This window comes from Mastigoproctus giganteus, chromosome 7 (assembly GCF_048544385.1).
Source record: "Mastigoproctus giganteus isolate SK-2022 chromosome 7, ASM4854438v1, whole genome shotgun sequence".
Taxonomy (NCBI): domain Eukaryota; kingdom Metazoa; phylum Arthropoda; class Arachnida; order Uropygi; family Thelyphonidae; genus Mastigoproctus; species Mastigoproctus giganteus.
The window spans coordinates 5,138,994-5,156,185 of NC_143581.1; the positions used below are offsets into that span (position 1 = coordinate 5,138,994).

The 17,192-nt window shown below is 40.0% G+C and overlaps 1 protein-coding gene across 1 annotated transcript in view; it reads left to right on the forward strand.

The window, feature by feature from the left end:
• Positions 1 to 16,033, forward strand: part of LOC150082448 (hemocyte protein-glutamine gamma-glutamyltransferase-like) — a 29,527-nt gene extending 13,494 nt beyond the window's left edge. The window contains exons 8-14 of the mRNA XM_090377510.1: positions 805 to 908; positions 2,780 to 2,948; positions 14,337 to 14,434; positions 14,626 to 14,925; positions 15,080 to 15,240; positions 15,331 to 15,467; positions 15,696 to 16,033. Coding sequence (XP_090233636.1) covers positions 805 to 908; positions 2,780 to 2,948; positions 14,337 to 14,434; positions 14,626 to 14,925; positions 15,080 to 15,240; positions 15,331 to 15,467; positions 15,696 to 15,837 — 1,111 coding nt within the window. The 3' untranslated portion in view covers positions 15,838 to 16,033. The remainder of the gene's footprint in view (positions 1 to 804; positions 909 to 2,779; positions 2,949 to 14,336; positions 14,435 to 14,625; positions 14,926 to 15,079; positions 15,241 to 15,330; positions 15,468 to 15,695) is intronic.
• The last annotated feature ends 1,159 nt before the right edge of the window (positions 16,034 to 17,192 follow it).

The window sequence follows — 17,192 nt, forward strand, 5'->3', positions numbered from 1 at the left end:
AAAAAATACGATATACTCTTCACTTTTATATGTTTCAGAGGTATGGGCATCTGCTGTCCCCTAGCACAATTAGACTACTTTTTCTGCTGAGTTTTGGCTCTTAAAATGGTGATTAGGGTTAACGCCTTAAGACGATTGTCAAAATGATCATTGGCAAGATTTTGGCAATATCATTCTGGGACTTGTGCTTTTGGAGAGTCCTTCAGCCTTCCTCAGAGCGACTCCAGCTTTATGCCGACATCTCAGCCTTCTCCAAATATCCGATAGGTTTCTGCCTTTTCAGCTATTCCCATGTGTCCAGTCTTTGGATGCTGACCTTAATAAGTTTGCTTGTGACAGGGAACACAAACGCCGCATCCTTGAATTGTACTTCCCTGTCCCTATCCCTCTCCTCGAAAGTCGTCTTAATGGCCCAAGTCATATGTTTCAAAAGTCCCGAAAGTTATGAAAATGACTTACTAACTTTTCAGTTTTCCACCTATATCTTCTGATGTATATAACTGTATTATACTTTGAGTTTTGAGCTGCATTTCCTTTTGTGTGTCCACGTAGGTGTTTCCTTATGTTTAATTTATTAATTTTCTCTGTTTATTATTATTATTATTATTACTCCATTTTTTCTTACATATTGCATTATCACTGTTAATTCCTGGCCTGGTGGCAGTGAATGGCAATATTGCAAAGTGTCGATTTGTGTTATTATTTTAGTGCAATAAAGATTTCTATATAATTATAATTTTGTTATAAATAAAGTTTATTTCATCTTACTATTTTTGCTTATTTATTTATTTTTAATTAACACAGGAATTTTCATGTGTGGAATGATTGCTGGATGACAAGACCTGACCTTCCCAAAGGGTACGGAGGATGGCAAGCAATCGATGCAACCCCTCAAGAAACCAGCGGAGGTACTAACTTTTACAGATTAACAATAAACAGTAGTAGTTACAACACGACAAGAATAATAATTTTATAAATACAGTAGGCATTTGTGCAGGCAGGAAATTTTGCCTCTCATAAGCTGTAAGCGTAAGTGTGTGTGTTGTTGTCATATGGCACCAGGGGGTTCCCCCATCTCCGCGTTGTTTTCATTGTTGCGTGGGAATTGTTCATGTGTAGTGTCCTGTACCGTTGTTCATCTGGTCATTTAGCCGTTGGACCCCTACTGAGGTCTAAAGTTGCCCCACTTATGCCCGTGGAGGCAGACCAGGAACCCAGTAGCCTTAGATTCACTCTGGCAGGTCCTGCCGCTTAATTTCCTGGGATTTCGGTGGCTAGGACCTAATAAAAAAAATCTGCGCTATTGTAGGGGTAATATCGCTTAGGTTTGCTAGGCCGAGTTTTGGGCCTAAGGTGATTTTATCACGTTTTTGATGTGTGGAGCTTACGCTATGATGAAAGTAGAGAGGGGAGGGAGACCGAAGATTGGGGGTAAAGACAGAAATATAGGGCCAATAGAGTAGATAGCCCTAATTTTCAGTGGGGCATGCCCATGCCAAACCAGAGTAGAAGTTTGAGGTCGGAGGGAAGGGAACAGAGAACGTCCCCTTCCTCCAAGGAAGTGGGAATAATAGGTGAAATGGGCTAGGGTGCCCTCTCTGTACTGCGTTTAGTCTGTTCTGTTTTGTCATACATGGGGCAAGCCCCATCTTTGCTTTTCTTTTCCGTGTGATCAGTACTCTTCTTGTCCACGTACTGGTCCCCTGCGGGTTTCAGTTTTCTGTCACATTTGCGGCGATTTTTATCAATCTCTATGTACGTTCCTGTAGATAGCTATTAGTGTTTTTCTCCTGGTGAATAGGTCTTGCGCATACCAGGAGAGTGCCCTATATTCATTCTCGGTGTCCAGGAAGTGGTGCGCCAGTCCTTTTGGGATCTCAATCTTGTTATTAGTAGCCCTTTGAGGTCTTCATAGTGTTGACAATCATAGACTATGTGGCTCCAGCTTTCGCTCTCCCCACATATGTAGTTGGGGTCCTCAACGAGTCCAAAGCCAAACAGTTTCTCCTGTTTGGCTTTGTGTCCGGTTAATAGTGTTGTCATATGGTACCCTGGGAAGAACCAGGACAGCTGCTTTGGGTATATTTTCCGGAGGTCTGGTAGAAATCTTTTTGTTACTTCGTCTTTTGTAGTCCACCTTCTCTGCCAAAGGTCTAGGAGGTGGGTCTGTAGCCTAATTTTTTTGTTTTTCTAGGTTGCCCGCCCGGGAACCTAAAAAAAAAAAAAAAAAAAAAAAAAGGGTGCTCTTACCAAGAAAAGCTTCATTCTGCAAATTGCAGTGTCTGGAGACTAGGCACCTGAGAGGTGATCTGACTAAGGTGTTTAAGTCTTTTTTTATGGATTTAGCAAGCTCAGTGCTGATGGGATTCTTTCTCAGACTACGCACATGAGAGGCATAAATTCAAATTCAGGAAGGATAGTTGCAAGATAGACGTGGGAAAGTTTGCCTTCAGCCAACGGGTGTTTATTGTTGGAACAAACTTCCATCTGTAGTTGTGGAAGTGGGTCGCTTGAATAAAATCAAGGAACAACTAGATAAATGCTTGGAGGGGATGGACAGGTGATGTGGGAAGTTATTTTTTTAATTAAAAATTTTTTTTTTTTATTTAGTTGATACGTTATAAACTTGCTTGCATCACTTTCCATTACTACTATTAATAATAAATGATGAGAAAAATCATTATCAAAAAATTAATTTAAAAGATAGATTTGATTTTGGAACTGAATCTTAATGCGATTGTTGCGTGGTTAACTGCATAACTTTGATCTTTTCTGGCAGATGTGTTCCAGATGGGTCCAGCGTCTCTGGAAGCAGTTCGCCGTGGTGAAATTGGGCATCAGTTCGATTGTCCGTTCGTGTTTGCTGAGGTGAATGCCGACGTCGTGCACTGGAAAGTTGATCCGAACGTTGAGGGTGGACTGGTCAAACTGAAGACCGAGAAATGCAGGTAAGAACCAACTGTAATATTATTGCGTTGCGTACAAATCACATCGGTGGTCAAAGTTAAGTATGCTCGCTAACGGAGAAAGAGGCTATTGTTCGCACTACGTCCACCCTCTGCAAGCAACAAGTCGATTTACATTTTTCGTTAAATTTCATTCAATTCGAATCAAACAGAAATTCTTTCCTTCTTTTTTGTAAATAAAATAAAATGCGAAAAAGATAATAAACAACCCGTTTCTTTCTCTTATCAAGTAATTGTCCATCTGACTTTTAAAGCTGCGAGCGTCAGCTAAACAAGGAGGTAACTTACTCCAGTAACTAACAACTTGCTGGCTGAAAAATCTTTCTACAATCGCGTGTAAGTCTCTCGCTTTCCCGTATATTTTTGGTTCTATGGTCCCTATTTTTCGCGTCGTTTATAACACAGAAAATTACGCCTTCATTCATTTTACTGCCACCTTTCAGAGTTTCACACTGGGAGGGGTTTGATTTAGGTGTCTGGTTGCCAAGCTATGTGGTCCACATGTTCGAAGGCGTTCCTCACATAGACGCCCTTTTGTCGATCTTACCATTTCCCTTTCCATTACTCATTTGAATTCCCAGAAATCGTCTGAAACACTGCCTTCATGAACGGATTTCCTCTACATGTTATTAACAGAGCAATAGAAGACATCTCCAAGACCTTCACACAACCCCAACCCAGCAGGGACAGAGGAGCCACTATGCATACCTTACATACCAATAATCAGTATAAAAATAGCAAAATTAGCAAGAAAATATGGAATCAACACCTTTTTCAAGAAAGTTCGGCCTCGGTTAAGTGGATCCTAAAACAACAGCCCAATAACCCAAACAACCTTAGAGGACCTATTTTTAAAATAGATTGTAAGTGTGCGGGTTCGTACATAGAAGAATCATATAGAAGACTCAACTGCAGAATCAAAGAACAGAAAAGAGATGTACAATATGGAAGAATTCTAAAATCCGACACAGTTCTACATGCATTATAATGTGATGGGACTTCAACAACACTAGAATCTTCTTTGCAGATAACCAGTACAACAGAAGAAAATTTAAAGAAGCCTTCTTCATAAAAAATATCGGAGCCTCATCAATTATAACAGAAAACAAGGAATCAAATTCAACCCTCAGTGTTTCCACTTATTCAGCAAGAAAATAGAAGAAGAAATGGAACAACGGGGGGGGGGACGTCCAGATATCCGTAAGAGAAACCCACATACAACTCTCCTCCAGATCCTAAGAACCAGCCTTCAGAACAATCACAGATAAATAAAATAAATTTTCTGTTTATACTCCGGGACGACCAAACAGTCAGAGAAGTTAACAAGATAGACAGAATACAAGAAACAGCACCGTATTCAGCAATCACGGGTTTGAACCCCGGTCACTCAAGGCACGTGTACTTATGCACCCGCGCGCCTGACCACCAGGCTACGGCTTAGAATGTGAGGGTAATGTTCCAAGGCTTCCACTCCAACAAGAACTCGTGGATCCAGGATAGTAAAACTTAACATCTTACTATTGATCAATAGATTTAATTCCTCATGCATAAATGAACTGTTGGCAAGAGGTGCTGCCAGTATGCGCACCAGGTTGTGAAAGCATCAGCAAGCAGGAGTCTGACAGCAAGTAAGAATTTTATTTTTATGTATATTTATCCGTATGTATTTATTTATTCTTAATTTCTGTTTTCTGGTATAACACAAACGGAAATTTAACCAAAAATTATTTACACTTAAAATTCACAATTAATATTTATTTCATTATAATTAATTACAAATGTTCCCAAATTGTAACCTTTCCTATATTCTACCCCTAACAGTATGGTCTGATGATGGGTATCCGTAAGATGCCTGAAACGTCACCTTAAGTGTATAGTGGTTTGGGCTATAAGCTTAATAAACTATATTATTAATTTCACTTGGTATGAATGGTTATTAATTATAGTAATTAAAAGGGGTACAGTTCTATTCTTTGATGAGTCCTGTTTAGCTTACAAACAGATTCTAATTGTTATTTCATCTGGAGACGAGGAATGCGGTACAATTCCTCCAACATCAAAGAAAAGGACACTTGGGGTGGACATTTTCACAGTGTCGGAATAGAGATACGCCTCACTTCCCGTTTCAAAATATCCCCGCAGTTGTTCAATTGGACTGAGATCAAGCAAATTTGGAGGCAATTAAATTGGGCGGTATCTTCATTGTGTTTCTCGAACCACTCGTGCATGCAGGCCCGATGACGTGCCCATTATCGTTCAGTAGACCTAACCAGTGAAAGGTTGGCCCCCTACGCATCAGGGGTCCTAGTTGTTGCGAGCAAAACATTTCCCATGTTAAGCAACTACCGTCACCTGTCTGGATAGTGGACACCACGCAAGTCACACACACATGCGTCCGTCGGTGTGTTGCACTGGGTACCTGGACTCATCCAACCTGTACACTCGTTTCCAGTCCTAAAGTGCCCAACTAGCGTGGTTAACACCACAGCATTCGCCGTTGACAATGATCAGCAGTGAGGAGATTTTTTGATATTGTCCTTGATATTTGGGATATTGTTCTTGCTTTCCCCATATTACACAGTACTGCGATGTCACCAGTCGCACAGTGACCTGCCGTGTATCCCGTACAATTCGCTGCCTCCTGCGCTCACCACGAACGTCCACCTTGCGTAATCCTTTACAGTTCTGTCGGAAGGAGGTGGTTTGACTAGGTAATTATAACAAAAATAATAATAAGCAAAAGAGAAAACATATTATGGTGACACTAACAAAAGAGCTATTTTTCTCATTCAATTAAGAGTCCTTGTATATTGTCTTGCCGAGATATGGTTCAACGAAAATTAAACAATATTTATAATTCCGGGTTCAGCAGGATACAAGGGTCGGTCTGAAATTAAAACAGCTGAGAAAGGATGTAGCGTATGTACGGGTATTGTACTGTAAGATAAATTTAAGGTCACAGTGACATGTGAGTCACCATCTAATTATTTTGATATACAGTATTCTCTGTCCAGGCATTTAAGACCTCAAGGCTTCGAGGTATATTTCGAGATTTATGACCTCACAGCATGAGGGTTGTTAGTGCTGCAAATCTGACTAAAGGTATCACTCTACGAAGAGATTTAAATCTTCCATCTCATGACGAAATCAGAGAAATACTGCTTAATAATTTACATCTGCTGTCGCTAAAATCTCTGACTCAGAGCTAACAAGAACGTACCAAAAATTTCATATCATCATTTCTAATGTATCTGCTTCTTTTATGAGGTCTATACGACCTTCAATTTTATTTTAATCTTGTTAAAGATTAACAAAAAAAAAAAAAAAAAAGAAAAACTATATAGCATGAACAAAAAATTAGGACTGAAAATAACCAATGAAAGATATTTTTGATATCACAGGTTTCTAACCTAATTGCTGTCCTGAGGTGTACGATAAAGGACTGGCGTGGTCTTCAATGTCATCTGATTTAAACCAATGTGATTTTTATCTCTGGGGTTATCTCAAAGACAGAAGAATTCGCGAACTATTCCTGCGCTGAAAAAAAAGTGATTGAAGATGAATTTTTTTCTATCGGAGGAAATGTTGGGGCTTCACACTCCAGCTGTGACATGTTATTGATAAACGCAGAGTACACCTTGAAAATATTGTGGAATGAATTTCTCAACACCTCTAAAAATAGTTCAAGTGTAATTTTCTGTTTCTAAACAATATTTTAATGTTCTTCAGATGAATAAAATAGTACGGTGAATAAAAAATCACCATGTACATTGATGGGTACCCACCGATGAGCAAAAAATAATCTACGAACGACAAATTGGTAGTTGTAAGTTACAAATTAATATATAGGGGAAAAAGTGGTTTATAGCGATGCAGGATATTTGTAAACATGAAACCCAGATTTAGCCTGAGTTTTTATACCCCAAAAAATACATATTGAGTGGACAGAAATCATGGGATATCAACCTAATAATGGGTAGGCCCATCTTTCGCTCGGATAAAGGCAGTCACACGGCGAGGTATTGAGCCCAACAGTTCACAAAAGCGTTCCATAGGTATTTCCATCCATGCTTGCTGCACCGCCGTCCATAATTCAGTCGCATTCCTGGATGGAGGATCCACAGCTCGAATGGGCCTTTCCACACATCCCAAAGAAGTTCATGTCTTCCACAAGGTTCATGTCTGGTGAACGGGGAGGCCATTCCATGGTGTTAAATGTGCAGAATGCTCTTCGAACCATGTTCAAGTTACCAAGGCTCTCTGGGGAGGCGCATTATCCTTTGGGTGCACGATGACCATGAAGGGATGCAGATGGTCTGAACTATTCAGACATGCATCTGAACGTACCAGAGGTCTCAACGTGTGCCAATTGAACACGACCCAGATCATTACCGACTGTACACGTACCTGAAGGAGTTCCATGTTGACATTACGAGTGCATAGCTTCGTGCGGTTTTCGCCAGATACGCACCAGCCCGTCCGTTCGATATAACTGGAAACGAGACTCTTCGGACTAGGAGACCCGTCTCCAATCATTCAAGGTCGAATGCCGATGTTCTTTCGCCCAGATGACACGTGGAGTCCAGCGTTGCGGTGTTAGCAACGGGACTCCGGTGAGTCGGCGGCTTCCATGGCCTATTGCAACTAATGATCGATGATGGTCTTGGTGGAAAAGTTTGTGGCGCCTCCCTCGTTGAAGTCGGCGGTGATTTGTGCCACTGTCGCTCTTCGGTTGGCTGAAACAATGCGAGACAGACGTCGACAGCCACGTTCAACCACCATCTTTCTCCGCTAACACTGCTGTCCACGATGAGATGTTATTTCGGAAATGGCATATTCCCGATATACTCTTGATACTGTCGAACAGGGATAGTGCAATTTCTGTATCACCTCCGCGATAGAGTGACCCATAGTCGGGCACCCACTATCATCCCTTTTTCAATGTCGGTTAACTCACGACGTTTATCTATACTGACATCGATTTACCGTCTAAGTGAATGCAGTGATGCAGTGTACCTATATTCCTGCCAAGCGGTGGGTTCGTCCACTAGCGAAAGGGGTGACAGCGTCGCGTTGCCCAAGAACTAGGTATCCAATGAATTCTGTCCTTTCAATGGTATTTTCCAGTCTTGTCTTGTCTTGTCTAGCAACTCCCATTTCAGCGCTCACTTCAGAATTTCATTTCATTGCTTATTAATCTAAGTTTAATTTGCATCAATCGCTTGTAAATTCCCAATAATTTTTATACTTTATTCTCCTTTTTAGAGATTTCTTGATAGGTTTAAGGCAAAAGATCGGAAATAGGGCAAAGATTTAAATACAAGTTTGAACCTCCCTTCCTGAAAGATGCTAAGAAAAGCCTGAAAAGGTTCATAACTCAGAAGGAAATTTAAAAAAATCGACCGACTCAAGGAAGCATTACATGTTCTTTTGGTATATCTTTTAATGTTCTCAAACACCTTACGTTGTCCTCGAAAACAGTTAGCAGGATTCCCTGGGTGGAAAAGACCTGAGTTCTACTCTCGTCGATGATGAGAAAAATTTTTATGGGTTTTTTTTACAACGTGGCTGAGTGGTCCGTCTCAGGCGAGGGTAGCATGGTTTTTTCTCCCGGAAACTCGGGTTTTAGGTCCAGCAAACAGAAAATCGACTATAGAACAAACGCCATTTATATATTATGCACTGAGCAATATGGCCTTAGTTGCCGATGCTCCTAAAGCCCTACTTCAACAAGAACAACTTCTTATGTCTTTATTTATGTTATAAAAATCCTTTTCTAAACTATAACTTGGACACAGCATAGTTTTGTTAAGGGGAAGTCTTGTCTGACCAATTTGATTGGATATTATGATATGGTCACAAAGGAACTAGATGCAGGGAATAACTTTGATATCATATATTTGGATCTTAGAAAGGCTTTTGAGTTGCACATGGAAGACTGCTGCACAAATTAGAGCAGTGTGGCATTGGAGGCAAATTACTGTTATGGATAAAGGGATGGTTGAGTAGGAGAAGAGTGGTAATCAATGGACATTGCTCTTTATGGACTGATGTTATTAGTGGAGTCCCTCAGGATTCAGTGTTGAGTCCACTGTTGTTTTCTGTATTTATAAATGATATTGATGATGGTATATCAGGCTTAATGTCCAAATTTGCAGACGATGCGAATGTTGTCAGGGTTATTAAGGACACTAATGACAGTACGCTGCTGCAACGGGATCTAGAAAAGTTGAGCAGATGACAAATGAAAAGTTGACAAATGTAAACTACTACATATGGGAAGCAGTAACCCCAGAGTAATGTATCAACTTTGTGGTACTACACTGACAGTGGTAAAGAGTGAAAAGGACTTGGGGTTAATTGTGCAGGCAGATATGAAGTTTTCTGAGCAGTGCAGACGGTCTGCAGGAGTAGCTCATGATGTCTTGTCAATGATATACAGGAATTTTTCTAGCAGGGATAAGGAGGTGATTATCCCCTTATATAAGGCAATGGTCAGGCCACACCTTGAGTACTGTATACAGGTCTGGAGGCCTCATTTTAAGAAGGTGTGTGTGTGTGTTATGGAGGTTTAATGGCGCATAAGCTGCTGAGGCTATAGTGCGGCTATTTTAAGAAGGATATAGAGCTGTTGGAACGAGTACAGAGAAGGGCAACAAGATTAGTGAATGGAACGAAGGGTTGCTTGCTCTTACGAAGAAAGGCTTAAGTTTTGCAGATTACAGTGTCTGGTGACTAGGCACCTGCGAGGTGATCTGATTGAGATGTATAATGCCTTGAATGGTTTGAGCATGATCAATGCTGATAGGATTCTTCATCTTGCTCAGAATAATCACCTGAGAGGGCATAAATTCAAATTGAGGAAAGACAGTTATAGGATAGATGTGCGGAATTTGCCTTTAGCCAGCGGGTAGTTGATTGGTGGAACAGACTTCCATCTTTTGTTGCGGAAGTTGATAGGTTAAATAAGTTTAAGGCTGAGCTGGACAGGTATTTAGAACGAACGGAGGGGTGAAATGGGAGCGGTTTTTTTTTTTTTTTTTGGCTGATGCTGCATAAGCTTAGCTTGCTTTCTTACATCATATGCCTCTACTAATGCTAATGCTAAAAATATAAACTTTTAGAAGAAGAAAAAATGGAGAAGTTTGATCACCAACCACTCAGTAGTTGGATGTTTGAATTTTTTTAAAATAAATTCCTCTAAAATATTGCAGACATCTCCAGTTGTGCTTTACTCTAGCATGTATGTTCTAAATTAATGAGGCCAGGAAGTTACATTCTGGGAGTGCCGTGCCATCGTGCCATCTGGTGGCCGACATATTCCAGATGGAGGTTATATTTGGTTTTGTAATCTGCTTTCTGTGAGGGAGCGAATTAGTTAAGCGAAGTACATGAACAGCTAGCTAGCTATGTTGAGTACTGCAGGGTAAACTCCGATATCCAATCACCTCTGTACAACCCATTTTAGAGTTGTAAAATACACAAGACACCGATCCTTTACAGAAATCCATAAATGGTGCATGCGCGTTAATATTTTACAATAAAATTCTATAAACGTGAATTTACTACTGATTTATAAATTTAAAATTAATTTATTAAATATAAATTTAAATTTTACGGTTATTAAAATTAAAGGATGTAAATTTAATAAATTTTAACAAATAAATTATACATTTCATAAATAATGAAGTGCAAGTTCTTTAAAATTAAACTTTTAATATTGAAATGCTAGAAATCAATTATAAAAATGTTTATAAACATTTTATAAATACATATGTTTAATGAACATACTTAAATATGTTTAATAGATACACTGGTGTTCAAAGAAAGAGCATCACCTAGGAATTTCACATTTCTAACCCTTTTTTCGCGATGGTATGTTACATTAATGACTAGCATCACAAAAAGAACTATAAACAAGATATTTATTAATAGTTAAGGCAAAGCTAAGTAATATTTGGGAGGTGCTCTCAAAATATTCCAAAATGAGCTTTGCAATCTTTATACAACAGTTCTGGTAAATACGACAATTATGGCTGAAATGTTATCAGAATTTGCTTCAGTGTATCATTTTAAATGGAAAACAAAATGAAAAGTTCACCAGGTGCAAACTGATATTTAGTTGAACCGCCTCTGGCTTTGATGACAGCAGCACACCGTCGAGGCATTGACAAGATCAATTTCTGAAGATAATCAACTGATAGTTCGTGGTTCCAAACACCAATTATGGCTTCCTGAAGTTCACGAAGGGTCTTCGGTTTCTTTCTGGCAACTGCAGATTCCACACGATGGCAACAGTTCTTTATAGGATTCAGATCGAACTGTTTCCTGGCTAGCTAACCGTTGTAATGGACCGTTCTTCCAACCATTTTTTCACCTGTAACAAATGTAAACACATTACTGTCGAACCTCTAATGCAGAAATGAAACCAAAGTAACAACGGAAGTGCCTACTTACACTTTTCGCCCGATGACAAGGAGCAGAGTCGTCCTGAAAGATGCAGTTGCTTGGCAGGTTAAAATGGTCTTTAATGGTTCGCAGCAATTTACCTTCCAATATAGCCAGGTATCCATTGGCATTTTACGGAACCTTTTATAAACTTTTGGGGATTACCCTGACTTCTAATCTCTCTTGGCACAAGCACATTACAAATATTGCTTCCTCTGCATCTAAAAAAACTTGGTTTTCTCTTTCGCTCTCGGCGTTACTTTTCTCCCAAAACAGCTGCTCACGCTGTATAAATCGCAAATCCGCCCTGCCATGGAATATTGTTCCCACATCTGGGGTGGTGCCCCCAAAACCTCTCTCAGGCTTCTTGATTCCATTCAGAAGAGGGCAGTTAGGTTAATTAATGATTCATCTTTAACAGAGTCTCTCCACTCGCTTTCTCATAGACGCACTGTTTCTGCTGCATGCCTCTTCTACAGATACTTCCATGGGCACTGTCCTTCTGAATTGGCTTCTATAATTCCCGCTCTCTCTTTCAAAACAGTCCGAACACGTGCCGCCACCAGCCAACACCATATACTGTCCAACTTCAAACCCACAGAACCAACTTTTCATCTTCCTCATTTATTCATTCAACTGCCATTTTCTGGAACAACCTTCCTTCATACGTATTTCCTGAAAATTACAATCTACAGAAGTTCAAGTCCAATATCAACATTATATCTTCTTTCGTCTTCTCAACCTCCCAACCCAAGCACGGTACTAAGTACTATAGGTTATAATACCTCTCGTGGTTTGGGGTTCTCATAAAAAAAAAAAATAAATAAATAAACTGCAGGTGACCTACTCCACTAAATGCCCCGCCCATATCATTTTGCTGGTAGGAATTTCACTGTAGATACCATACAGTCTGGATGGTATTCTTCACCACGTCTACGGCGAATCGTTTGTCTCCCATCAGAGCCATGCAGGTTGAATTTCTTCTCATCCGAGAAAATAACTGACTTCCACTGCTCGGGGTCCAATTAATCGGGCCTTTTTTATTTTTTGTGTGAGTACGGGCTTCTTCTTAGGACGACGGGCTAAAGTCCAATTTTGAAGAGGCGTCTTCTGACTGTTACTGCACTTGCTACCATTCCTGTATGTTCTTCCCATTCTATTTTCAGCTCAGACGAAGAACCCTTACGGTTTTAAGGCATAAGCGCTTCAAAACGCGATCCTGTTTTGGCGTAGAGACTCGTTTGCGGCGTCCGGTTCCTTTTCTCCTATCAGCAGAACCAGTACTCTTGAGTTTGAAAAGAAATCTACTCACTGTCGACTGATTACAAGACACTCTATATAAACAATATGACGGGAAGAACATCTTTCCTCACGTAAAGCAACAATAGCACTCTTTCTTCGTGGCGTCAACTGCACGTAACTCGCCATCCTGACACAAGCAAGGAATGACTGCAACTCTTGCTGAGCGTGCTTATATAGCTGAAAGTAACAGCTGATGCAATATTACGTCATCCCTACGCGTGTCAATCTTATCTGATGCAATCTGTAAGAAATATTGCCATATAATTACGTTATTCGGACGACAATTACAATTTTAAGGGATGATGCACTTTCTTTGAACACTAGTGCATTTCATTTACTAAATTCTTTTACAATGTGGTGAGTTAGTTTTTTTTTTTTTTTTTATGAAAACCCCAAACACGAAAGGTATCAAAACCTATAGTACTTAGTACCGTGCATGGGTTGAAGGAGAAGTATGGGGGGAGGGGGATGCCGGAAACTTTGCTCTAGAGACTAAACATGGGTTTCACCATGTTTAGTCTCTAGAGCTCATGTACTCCAATAAGCAAAGTGGTGGTATTTCACCGGTTGATGAAAGTCATCTACCACCTCAGTTGTAGTAGGAGTTTTAGAAGCGACTAAGGTCATATTGCTCTGTGTATACTGTCTGTAAATTGTTTGTGTTGTGTGGTCGATTTTTTTGTTTGCTGGGCGAAAAATCCGAATTTCCGGTAGAAATAACCATGCTACCCTCGCCTGAGACAGGATAACTCTGCCACATTATGAAAAAGATCCATAAAAATTCTTAATGTCATCGACAGGATTCGAACTCAGTTCTTTTCCAGCCGGTGTGGGGAGGACGGCTATTCTTCCAACTGTGCTACCCATGGGGATTACGATTTGCTATGTGCGCGACAATTTGGTGAAAGACAGTTCAGTGAGTATGATGAATTCTATGGGAGGTCTGCGCGGTAGCACAGTGGTATCCTCACCGTCCTCCCGACACAACGTGGAAAAGGCCGGGGCTCGAATTACTTCGATTACGCGAGGAACTTTTATGGCCTTTTTTCACTACGTATATGAATTAGTCGGTCTCAGGTGTAGATAGCAATGTTTTTTTTCCCCCGGAATCCGTGGTTTTTCGTCCAGCAAAGAAGGAAAATCGACCAGAAAACACACGCAATTTAGTCACAAGCCACATGGGTAGATGAAATGACTTTCAGGGTGACCCTAATAAATAGTTTTAAATAGTGTTTAATTCTCTGGGAGAATTCGGTGTATGGCAAAGGAAAACAGAAAATGCAAACTCTTACAACTCTTACCATGTGTTGCTATAAATATGATCACGGAACCGTTTTTGATATTTTATATGTTTGATGGAGCGTACTATCCACTTTTGTTTATTAACGCACATTCTACTTTTTTTTAAAGGAGATCCTATCACCAAATTGTCTCTTACATCGAAATGTTATGCACAGAATTGTTGCATACAGAGTATTGTCATGCATCGTACAATGAACTGGAACCGACGTGGACCAGTATATGGGATGACCTTAACACCTCATCCCAAGCATCCTACATTATGATTTGGTTGATGAGATTATTCACTCAGCTAATTCTTTCTTGTTTTCTCTTCGACAGCATTTCTCCATTTATCCTGACCAAGCGAGTTGGAATGGATGATTACGAAGAAGACCGTGACGCTGAAAATATCGTCAGCGAATATAAGAATCAAGAGGGTAAGTTTCCCATATATATGTAATCTACTTACGAGTACGTCATAGTATAATAGAATCAAATGGAGATATTGGAATGTCCTGATCGATACAATATTCTCCCCTATGTTACCATTCAGGCATTTTTCATTATTTATAGGGAAATCCAAAGAGGGCTCGTGCAATAGGCTAATCCTTATTATTGTTTTCTACAGGTAGTGAGGAGGAGCGACTGTCTGTATTGAACGCTGCACGCATGGGCGGTAACGACACAACCCGCAGCGTCATTTACAACCTTCCTACTCCAGAAGCTGAGGACGTATCCTTCGATTTAGTTGAGATCGACAAAATCAAGATTGGTGATCCGTTCAGTGTCACAGTGAAGGTGGAAAACAGGTCATCGGATGTCAGAACCATTTCCGCTGTTCTGTCGGCAAGCACCATCTACTATACCGGAGTGTTGGCCGAGAAAGTAACACGGCAGAGAGGGACTTTCTCCCTGAAACCAGGACAATGTAAGATTTAAAAAATTTTAATAATTCTGTTTTTTTTTTTTAAAGTACACCTTTCTTCCGACCGTTCGTAACTATGAAGACAAAAAATCATATTAAAGATTTTTAAAGAGAGAGAGAGAGAGATCAATTATTAAATCGTTTTATCTGTCTCCAGCTGAAGAGTTGGCCATCACGGTGCTCTCAGATGACTACTATGACAAGCTAGTTGACTACAGCATGATGAAGATCTATGCCCTTGCCACAGTTAAGGAAACTCAACAGACATGGTCAGAAGAGGACGACTTTGCTTTAGAGAAGCCAACTTTAAGACTAGAGGTAGGAGTTGTATGTTGAGAAAAGAACTGAAACATATTTTGACTCATTGTGACTCAAGATCTTAGTGAAATCTTGGTGTTACTTTTTCAGGTGCCAAATTTAATTCGACTTAGGCAACCATTCGAGGTAGGCATCTATTTCACCAATCCGCTTCAGAGACCATTGAGGCGGTGCTGGTTTATTACCGAGGGACCAGGGTTGAGTGAGCCACGACGGACAAAGTTCAGGTGAGCAATGAAAGGGGCGAAAGTTAAATTTAGCAATGCATTCAAGTTCTGACGCTTTTCCAAAATCCGCTGCTTCGGGATCCCATTCTAGTAATATTTAAATGTCTTTCTGTGTATTTGATGGATTTCTATGGAGATAATTATGTGATCTAATGCGCATCTGAAGCACGAATACGTAGTGAAGTCCTTTGAACATTTGACTTATACATTTTTTTTTCCTACTTACAGGGACATTCGCCCAGGAGAAAGCATTAAACACAAAGAAATTCTGATTCCAATGCGCTCTGGGAAAAGAAAGCTGGTGGTCAATTTTAGCTCGATAGAGTTAATAGAGATTCTGGGATCCAAAGAAATGGAGGTGTCTGTATAACGCCTCTCTGAAAAAGGTCGCTTTCAGATCGTTTATGTTTTGTATTTTTATATCTGAATCATGATGTTTGTGAGTAGATATTTTAAGTTGACGATCAAAGTAAGTTTTGGCCACCCGAAGAGGCTAGCTTTAACCAATTTTTATTTGCCAGTGATTAATTAACGAAATATTTTGTTACTATAGAAGAGAGTATCAATATAACGAAGTTTACAATAAATAGTCCTTTTAATGATAATATTTTCTGTCCCGTTATTTCACAAAAATTACACAGGGATTCATCGATTGATTGTGCAATTCTGGGAACCCATTTGAAATTTATACATTAGCCAGCTGAAACCAGGTTGTCTGAAGGTTTATCTGAAGGGAATTTGAGATGGGCACAAAAAAATTTTAAGATTGTTTTAAAATAGGTAATATATAAACTCACTGACCGAAAGCTTTAATTCACTATCTGGTAGGGCCATCTTTTGACTGAAATACAGCGCATACAAGTCGTGGTTTCCGACCAGGCTAGCCGGGTGGGTAAAGTACCTGCTTGGCAACCCAAAGGTCGCAGGTTCGAATCCCGCCTCGGGCTTGGATCAAAGTACTGCAAAAACCTTGGGAGGTGATTTATGGCCACAGAAGCCGATGCGCCAACAATTACCAAAAAAAAAAACAAAAACAAGTCGTGGATTCCACTAAGTGTCTGAATGAGTCTAGCTCCATATTTGACCGTCCTTCCATCAGGATATTTGTCAGCTGCTCAGTTGTGGAAAGTAGTGAAGTTCAAAGCCGAAGTGCACTTTCCAACATATCAAAGACATTCTCAATTTAATTCGGAATTCGGCAGCCAGGGTAGAAATCTTAGGAACATTCCTGAAAAACACAATTTTTGAATAGTGGATTTTAGCTATATACAGTCTTGAAAGAATTAATCGCAATCTGAGTGAAAATGAAGCGCTGTAGAGTGAACTAGTCCGATACCACAGAAATATATTCGCTGTAGCTTATACTACCTTCTATTGGTATGAGCTAAACACATACCCGCACCAAAAGAACATACCCCATACCATGATACCATCTAAAGACCCCCTGAGTGGTCGACACGAGACAGTCTGGATGCATGGCTGCATAATGTTTACTCCACACTTTCACCGTACCATTAGTTTTTCACAAAGTTTCCCTCAAAACGTAAAAGTACATAATGTATAAGTAGACACTATCCTATAATGGTGTGCAAAACTTAAGAACCAACACTATTTCTAAAGGTTACAACCACAAAATCTTTACTTAAGATACTCTTTACTGATGAGAGTAGATTCAGTCTCAGCAGCGATTCTGGACGTCAGCTAATCTGGCGAGAGGTTGGCACA